The following is a 9,701-nucleotide window of genomic DNA, read 5'->3' as shown; positions in this document are numbered from 1 at the left end:
GCAGAAGGATGAAAGTATGGGCTCACTATTTTCAGCTGCACCAACTTGGAATTCATTCTGGGAGGCCATCAAGGAGCAGTACTACCTTTTGAAAAGCTATGAGGACAAATACATAAAGTGGACCACACAGCAATAGGGAAGGGACCAAGATGTGCCAGAGTTCACAAACATTTTTCATACCCTTTGCACACAGTTGGGTATCAAGAATTCTGAGCTACATTTGGTATTCAAATACCATGGCTACCTACACAAGTACATCCAGGAAGAGATGGAGTTCTTGAACATCTCCTCGCTCGGCATGACATACCGATACACTGTCAAAATCGAGTAGAAGTTTAAACAAAAGAAGCGAGACTTTGGATCTGCAAATCCGAAGACCAAAGGACAAAGCCAAGGCAGGGTGACCCAAGACAACCCGTCGAAGCCATAGGAAAATAACAACACCACGAAATCGAAGAAGGACACATGAAAGTGGTGTGAGTTCCATAAGAGCCCCACTCACAACACAAGTGAGTGTCGGACCAAGCAGTCATTGGTGGCCGAGTTGAAGGCTTTAGAATCAGATGCATGTTCCAATCCTGAGTCAGAACCCAACAAGGGGAATGGCAAAGGGAAGCAAGTCATTGATGTGGAGCCCAGCGCCACTGTTGCCACCACCAAGATCCAAAACAGTGAGGCTAAAGATCCAGAGGAGGGGGAGCGTCTTTTCCACTCACAAATGTGGGTGAAGGGTTCGCCGCTGCAATTCATTATCGATAGTGGCAGCCAAAAGAACCTCATTTCAGTAGAGGTCGTGAAGTGGTTGGGCCTATCGACTACACCACACCCGCAACCGTACAGTATAGGGTGGCTTCGCCAAGGACAAGATCTCTAGTTCGCCAGCAATGCCGCCTTCCCTACAACATCAAACCCTTCACAGACGAGGTATTGTGTGATGTTACACCTCTGGAAGTTTGCGATGTATTATTAGGCCAGCCATACTTGTGGAGGTGACATGCTGTGTATGAGTCAAGGCCTTGCGCTGTTATTATTTCTTTGGGTAATTCATTATACAGGATACTGGAGGTAGCCCCACCTACCACCACCTCTTTGATCACTGCTAAGAAATGCAGCAAGCTCATCTCCCAGACTAGGAAATTCATTTTCTGTCTGGTTCGCTCCCAAAGTAAGGGGAAGATTGTCGCCACATCCATGACCCCCGCGAAGGGTTCCTCCACGCAACAACAACAGCAGAGGGATACGGTCATGAAAGAACACAGGAACAAATTCTCCTCACCCACAGGGGCACCACACAAGTTTCAGGTGGGCGACAAAGTTTGGTTACATATGTAGAAAGAATGCCTTACAAGAGCCCATCAGAAGCTCATACCACTCCGACATGGTCCTTACAACATTACCAAGGTCGTGGGAGACAATGCTTTGGAGCACAACATTCCTCCATTCCTTCGCCGACACCAAGTGTTCAATGTGTACCGCCCTTGACCATGCTTCCCACCATTACTAGACACATCCGAGATTGCAGAACAACTCACTAGGGACCAAGTTCAGCAGATGGAGGAACTCAACGCAATGGGGACCATTGCTTCGTAAGGGGGAAGAAATGATCTAGGTGGATGTTGGTGGCCACCCACCTATCCCACTTGGACCCCCACAACTGTCTCTTTTAGTTTTTTCAGTTTCTGTATTTGTAGCACAATTTACTATTTTTAGCAGTTTTTCGAGTCCTGAACTTCCGGAGCCGTTTTGAGGCCCTAAATGACGTTTTTTTGGGAAACATGGGAGCAACATGGGTCCATGGACGAATGTTTCTCTTCCAAAAATTATAATTCTTGGATAGATCTTTTTAACGAGCTATTGTACGCATCAAACGGAGATCTGTTGCCAAAGTTACGACCCCGGGAAGTTGATGTACCAGTTTACCCAAAACGGGGCCCACAGCTTGGCGTTTCATCTTCTAGGGTTAGGTTTTTGGATGTTTAGGGTTTTCCATTGTTTCTCAACAATAAATAGGCCTTCAAGCCTCATTGTAACATAGTTCAAAGGCATGTAGCCACCACATCTCTTCTCAGAGATAAGCTACCATCACCCTAGCTGGTTTATTTCCATTTCTGTTTGTAAGCATATTTCAATATTTTACATTAATGAAATGAAGTATTATTTCCACTGCATCTCTGTGTTTATGGTTATCTCTGTAATTTGTTGCGTTCCTGTTTAAATCCAGATCATCCATATCTTCTTCTGGAATAGTAATACCGACCCTGCCATGTTCATCACAACACTGTGTGAATTTGCTCAAGTATTGCGGAATTGATTTATCCTTCTGCATCTTGATGCTACGAAGAATGTCCTTCAGTGCCAACTTCCTATGGTCACTGTTGTTCTCAAACAAGTCAGTCAATGTTTTCCACATGGCGAATGGAGTTTCTTTCCCATGGAGATTCGAGACAATATGGTCTCAAAGTCCCTCTAATATGATCCTCCTCACTTTATCTACATCCTTCTTCAACTGAGCGAGATCCTGGGCATCAATTGTTGGGGGTTTAACACCATTTATCTTGATGTAATCTAGTAGCCCGTTATCATCTAATACTGCCTCCATACAGATCTTCCATGCCACAAAATTTGTGGTTCCTTCCAAAGTATACTTGAGCCTGAGTTCGGTGGAAGTCATCTTCTTAGTCCTAGAGAAAACTTGCAACATTGATCTTGTAATTTGAACCTCCTACACAAACTTCGAATTCTCTTCTCTTCTATTATGATTCTTGCTCTAATACTATGTAAAAATTCCTCGTAAATTCAAACTGCTTGTGTAATATGCTAAAATAAAAGACTTGAATCTACTTTACTCATCAAGAAAAGAAATTAATTGATCGAGAAATTACAACATAAACATGAGACAAGAATCAATCACATATGCTCATAGATTTATCTAAGGGGAAAGCTTGTTGCTCAAAACCCCTTCCTATATGTATTGCATTAGATCAGAAAATAGAGAATAAATACAATGCTTGTTCAAGCGTGAACAATCTTTGCACTAGCATAATCTATCTCACTACCTCACAAGCTGACTTTAGCCAATACTTAGCCAATTCTGCTGCCTGCCAAGCTCCTATTTCCTTATGTTGTTTCCTTGGGAATTAGCCCCAAATTCCCAATTAGAATTGCGCAATCTCTATAAGCCCTTCTCTGACTACATGCACCACCTGTACAACTCAGAGAATTATACAACTGATAGTACACTACCCTTGAACTGCAATCTCAACTGGGTAAATCGAATTTCATCCATGCATGAGTTAATTATAGTTGATTTATCAGTTAACTAGTTGAACACTGAAGACGCACTGCATTACTAGACCTCCTACTAGTTCCTCTAACAATTGGAACTAGTTTAACTAACTTTAACTCAGGTTAACTGATTTAAATTATTACAACTCAAATTAAACTCAACCTAGGCTCCTAACATTTAGGAACCACTTTACATGACTCAAGTTAGGCCCTCAACTCGAATTAACTTAGCCAACTAAGTGAAATTAGCTTAGTTAACTCATTCTTGTTGTCTTGTGATGTGGAATTACAAATTTCTCCTAATTTAATTCAAGGGAAAATTAATTCAGGATATTCTTGTTGCCATTTTCAACAAGAGAATAGAGAAATAAGACTTACAAACAACAACGAACACAAGATATGATCTGGGAAACCCTTACGGGAGAAAACCCAATTGGAAGATGATGATTTTGTGCTTCCTCTTTCTCTAGATGGAAATGGATGCAAGTACAAAGGAGTGAAACCCGTGGCCCATGGGATACTACAATACACAAAACCTCCTTGTTTTTTTTATCTCTATCCCTCTTAGCTACTTTTCTCATCTATGGGACAAAAACGTTTGAATAGAATAAAACCCCTTTTCCTCCCAGTGGCCCGATAATCACAATGCTCAATAGACTACTAGTGGTTAAGTTTGTCTCCTTCAACTCTTAACTAAAGTTTAAATATTGACTCTTGTAGAATTTTCTTCATTATGATCACATGTCTACCTCCTTTTCCATGAATAATATGGGTCGACGCGACATCCTCTCGAATTATGGTGGTTAAAATAGGAAGGTCAACTTTTGGGTGGCATAACTTTTGCATACAAACTTCGTTTGAGGTATTTCTTATGCCATTGGAAAGGAATTTGAGTGTAGAATAGCAATAGGGGGTGAGGCATATAAGTAATAAAGTTTTACTCCCCCAAAAATGCCATTTAATGCCTCAAACTGTTTCTAGAAGGTTTCAAATTCCAATTCGTCAAACTGTGACCCATTGTTAAAAATGGTCTTGTAAGTTAATTCCTCCAATTCATCCACTCTAAAAGCATCAAGATGGATGACAAATAATATAGTGATCATATTCATATGAAATCCAAAAAATAATTAAAAGAGATAACATAATTAAGTTAAAGTATCTCAAAATCACATTTCTAAACCATAAGCCATTGGCTAACTAAAAAACATTAACTTTTACACTTGAATTTTAAAGTATCCTTCATATTAATTCTTGTATTCAAGCATGTCAAAATCCTTCATGTTAACTCTCACATTCAAATGTGCAAAAGTCCTTCATATTAACTATTACATTAAGCATGTAAGATTCCTTCATATTAGCTCCTACATGCTTATATCAACTATTACATTCAAGCATGTAAGATTCCTTCATATTAACTCTTACACTCAAGCATGTAGAAATAAATCCTTCATATTAACTCTTGAACTCAAGCATCCTTCCCATTGTCCTAAACGTAACCCATTGAAATTACAAAATACAAATTCTATCCTAAAACTTAACACATTGTAATTACGAAATACAAATTCTATACACTACAATGTGGCCACATTAATAACCATAAGCCATAACTTCAACCCCTATCTCCAAATGCTCTCATATTTGCCTTAAAATGTCATACCTAATACCTACTTTAAAGTGTCAAATAAACTCTTAAAAATTGAACATAGGAAAGATGTAATCTTCCCTAAAGTTTTCGTTCATATGATATCTATTTTCAGTTACCATGCCTCTATATGTTTAGACATTCTGTTTCAAAATAACAATTTTGCATCGTTAAGATTGCATTTTTAATAGGAGTTGTCTATAACGCGACTTTTTGAAAGCCTTTCTGGCAGATTTTTCCGGTCGAAATCCGGCAGGAATTATTGGAATCGCAAGTTTGATAGCTAGTTTCTGCACAATGAAAGCGTCCCAGGGGTTTTTCAGGGTGCTGAATCCAAATATGCAGTTAAAAAACCATTTTAACTGCAAGAAAATCAAGATTTGACCTCAATTTCTTCGCCGGATTCCGTCACCGGAATCTTCAAAAAGTCCCATTATAGACAACTCCTTTTTAATATATAAATGCATCTAATGAGGTGAATTTTTTTTTCAAAATCTGTAATCTAAATAAATGGTATTTACGGTTTCCATAATTCTTCTAAATTTCTGACTAAATTTTACCCAACACCGATTAAAAAAATATTATCCAGGTAATTCGAGAAGTATTAATGTTTACCAATTTCATAATTTTTTATATTAAAGGGTTAGGGAAAGCATGTAGAAATGAGGTAGGTGAAACTCCTCGCGAGCCCTTCATAGTTGATCGCTGAAACTTATTCACTTGCTCTGTCGAGTGTTTACTTGATTGGCGCCTTGGAATTGCTTCCGGGACTTCAAATGCTCCTTTCTCTGGAGCATTCTTTAATTGGGACTTCAAATGCTCCTTTTTCTGGAGCATTCTCTATTTGGAGGTTCATTGCAGGGAACTCTCACTTGCTCTGTGAAGTGTTTGCTTCATCGGCGCCTTGGAATTGCTTCCGGGACTTCAAATGCTCCTTTCTCTGGAGCATTCTCTAATTGGAGGTTCACTGTTCATTCCATCCTCATCTCTCTCTCTGCCACTTGGTTGTCTTATCTGTCTATCTGTTTTGTTTACTGTGGATTCGATTATTAATGCCCATACTTCATCAGGACGAAGACAACGAAGACTCGGAGTAACATTACATCTCCTCACTTCTGCCCATCTCCAAATTGTGCTGCTCAGAAAATGTCATCGGTAGGAGGAGAAGAAGAAACGCAGCAACACCAGGAAGCACCTTTTGAGGAGCTTGAGGTGTTATCATTACCATCATTATGCAGCAGGGCAGAGGGAAACGACCACTACAAACAGGAAATGGCGAGAAATCTGCAGGAGCAGGACGACGATGATTACCGGGACAGATGGGAGTTCCTCAAGTCGTTACCTCACCGGTATTTACTGCAATCATCTGCTCCCCCACTCCATATGAGTACATGTGAAAGGGGCTAAAAAACATTGGGTTAGGTGATTTTTGTTTTGGCGAGTGGCTGTTTACGCTATTATACTTTTTATTAGCTCGAATAATAGTTCACACCTACATCCAGGCTTTTACTTTTACCCAGTGGTCGGTGGACAAAGTTAGAAATGTACTTCATGAAAATTGAACCTCTTCACCAGTGGGCAATCAGGCATACGAGATATCAGATATCTGCATATACTTTGAGCACATAATTTCAAAATTTGAAACTAATTTGTCAGAAGGCCAAGGGAGGCTATTCCTTCTCTGAAAATCAAAATTCAAATACTAAGCTTCAAAATTCAAATACTAAGCTGTCAAAAAGGCCAAGGCTGGCGATTCCTTCCTTCTTTGTGATGACTTCTTCTTCTTCAACTTGTTATGGAGTCCAGGCAGGCAGCCTTGTGAAGGTTGTGAGGACTTTTGAGTTTTCGAAGAGAGTCCCATGGAAAGCAGGCCAACCACGACATTGTTTTTTTTCTTTTTGGAAAACTCTGCTTACAGAAACTTACAACTGTTCTTTTTGGCTCAGCTGCCACACTAGGCGGATGCAATCATACCAGCGTTATAGGTGAGAGTCCCATGGAGAGCATAATGGTCACCACATAACGTTTTTGGGAAATACTACATATGGAAACTGACAATTTTGTTATTGCTAATACGTTGTGCTAGGAGGGTGCTATCACATCAGTGTTAATGCACTGGATCCCATAAGCCACCACATAGTTGCTTCAAGCCTTACGTTTGTTTGAGATCTTGAATTCTAAGTTAACCTTATTTCTTATTCTTGCTTGCTGACCTCTCAGTGCTACCCAATTCCCCCATCTTAGTTGCAAATTTTAGTTGCTTTGGACCAGTGTTACCAAAATCAGGGTTAAATTCCAATAAAATCAACAAATCGCCAGTTTTTCAACCAGATGATTTTATCAGCCGGGTTTTTGGCGAATTTTTCGAAAGTGGAAAAATCAAAATTAAATTGTAAAATCGTGATAAAATCATGAGTTGATTAAAAAACTTGCGGGGGTTTGTCCGGGCCGGCCCTCTCTACCACTGCTCCCCCGGACTCGCTGGGAAATTGGCTTATTGATAGTGGTGCCTCAAGGCACTTCATTGGCTACAAAGAAGCTCTCTCCAATCTGATAGAAAAGGAGACCAACCTGGAAATTGTTCTTGGGGACAATGCAAAATATCCCGTGAAAGGCGTAGGGAATGTCACTCTTCAATTGAATCAGGGTAATACAATTCATTTGCAAGAAGTCCTATATGTACCTGATCTCAAAAAGAACCTGGTGTCCGTTTTGGCAATGGAGGACAAAGGCTACAAGGTAACCTTCATTGATGGCAAGGTACGTGTATGGAAAAAGAATTTTAAGGAAGCTTTCACTCTTGGGTTTCGAGTCGATTCATTATATCAAGTCGGAGGAAGTCCGTTGGGTGTCATGTCTTGTGACACATCACTTCAGTCCGAACTATGGCATCAGAGGTTTGCTCACCTTCATTATAAAGCTCTACCCAATGCAAGACAAATAGTGACAGGGATGCTCGAGTTCCAAGTAGAGCAAGAAGGTGTATGTCCTGGACGTGCTGAAGGGAAGCTCAAAAGGGGACCATTCCCCTCAAGCTAAAGCAATACCTCCGATATATTGCAGTTGGTTCACTTAGACATATCTGGAATGATGCCCGTGAACTCTTTGGAAGGATATTTATATTACCTCACTTTTACAGATGATTATTCTCGCAAGATCCGGATGAAGTGTTCACTTGGTTTCGTCACTTCAAAGCCTTGATCGAGAATCAAACCGAAAAGAAGATCAAGATCTTAAGGACTGATAATGGGACTGAGTATGAATCCAATGAGTTCCATGACTTTTGCAAAGAGGCTGGCATTAAGAGGGAGACTACAACACCATATACTCCTGAGCAGAATGGTGTGGCAGAAAGGAAGAATCATACGATTGTGGAAGTTGTTCGTGCTATGCTTCACTCCTGAAGAGATGTTCAGTAGTAAGAAACTTGATATATCTCAGTTTAGAATTTTTGGAAGTCCTGTATATTTTCATGTGCCGAAGGAGAAGAGGAATAAATTGGGTGCATTTGGAAAGAAAGGAATCTTCGTGGGCTATAGCGAAAACACTAAGGGCTATAGAATCTATGTGGCTGGTCAAAGGGAAATCAAGATTAGCCATGATGTCACCTTTGACGAAGATATGGCTCTTAGCAAAGTTGACAATCTTCCTACTCAAAGGGGATCTAAAGAAGCTGACACCAGGGAACCAAAGGAAAAGGAAGATGAGACGATGCCTGATGTGGAAGAACCTATGGATCCTATTGATCCCCCTCCGCAAGAGCCTTCCTCTTCTAGGAAGAGGCCTTCATGGCTAAGGGGGACACTTGATGATGCTGAAGGGCACGTTGCACCCAGGGGAACCTTTCGGGAAAGTAAGAAGCCGACCAGGTATCAGGGATACTTGACCATCATGAGCACGATCATCCAAAATGAGCCTTCGTCATTCGCAGAAGCTGTCAAGCATCAAGTATGGAAGGATGCTATGACTGAGGAATATGAGTCCATCATGAAAAACGATGTCTGGGATGTGGTCCCTAGACCCCAGGACAAAGCAGTTGTCACTTCGAAATGGCTTTACAAGATAAAGCATGCAGTTGATGGAAGTGCGGAAAAGTATAAGGCTCGTTTTGTCGCTCGTGGCTTCTCTCAGAAGGAAGGTATAGACTATGACGAGATATTTGCACCTGTTGCCCGATATACCACCATTCGCTCGATCATAGCCCTTGCTGCTTCGCAAGGATGGAACCTACATCAGATGGATGTGAAGATCGCGTTCTTGCATGGTTCGATCAAAGAGGAGTTCTATGTGGAGCAACCTGAAGGATTTGAAATTCATGATCGAGAATCTCATGTGTGCAGGTTGAAGAAGGTCCTCTATGGGCTGAAGCAAGCACCTCGAGTGTGGTATGAGAGGATCGATAGCTACTTGATGAAGTTGGGATTCACTAGGAGTGAAGCTGACCCTAACCTTTACTTTAAGGTTGAAGATGACAATCCTCTCAAACTAGTGTTGTACGTTGACGACCTCTTTCTAACAGGTGCAGACCCTCTCATTCACAAATGTAAGAGGGAGTTGGCTTCTAAATTTGAGATGAAGGACCTAGGACTGATTGACTATTTCCTAGGACTAGAAGTTTGGCAAAAGCTAGGGGAGATTTTCCTATCTCAAGGAAAATATGTGGTGAAGATATTGGAGAGATTTGGTATGGTGGACTGCAAGCCCGTGACTACCCTGACGGAGCTTGACTTCAAGAAGTTAAGCGATAGTGCTGCCAGACCTGTTTTACGAAATG

The 9,701-nt window shown here is 40.8% G+C and overlaps 1 protein-coding gene across 2 annotated transcripts in view; it reads left to right on the top strand.

Annotated features, from left to right (window-relative positions):
- Positions 1–5,579: 5,579 nt before the first annotated feature.
- LOC149263344 (uncharacterized) overlaps positions 5,580–9,701 on the top strand; it is a 197,706-nt gene continuing 193,584 nt past the window's right edge. The window contains exons 1-2 of one of the 2 annotated variants that reach the window (XM_089426156.1): positions 5,580–5,889; positions 5,998–6,276. In XM_089426156.1, the coding sequence (XP_089282282.1) occupies positions 5,744–5,889; positions 5,998–6,276 (425 nt within the window). In that variant the 5' untranslated portion in view covers positions 5,580–5,743. Of the gene's footprint in view, positions 5,890–5,997; positions 6,277–9,701 lie in introns of those variants that run through there. The other variant, XM_089426158.1, reaches the window with a different exon arrangement.

Source organism: Pinus tabuliformis, chromosome 6, assembly GCF_031772625.1.
Source record: "Pinus tabuliformis cultivar Carrire ecotype Pingquan chromosome 6, CPIR1, whole genome shotgun sequence".
Taxonomy (NCBI): Eukaryota; Viridiplantae; Streptophyta; class Pinopsida; order Pinales; family Pinaceae; genus Pinus; species Pinus tabuliformis.
This window is presented reverse-complemented; position numbering and strand designations above follow the sequence as displayed.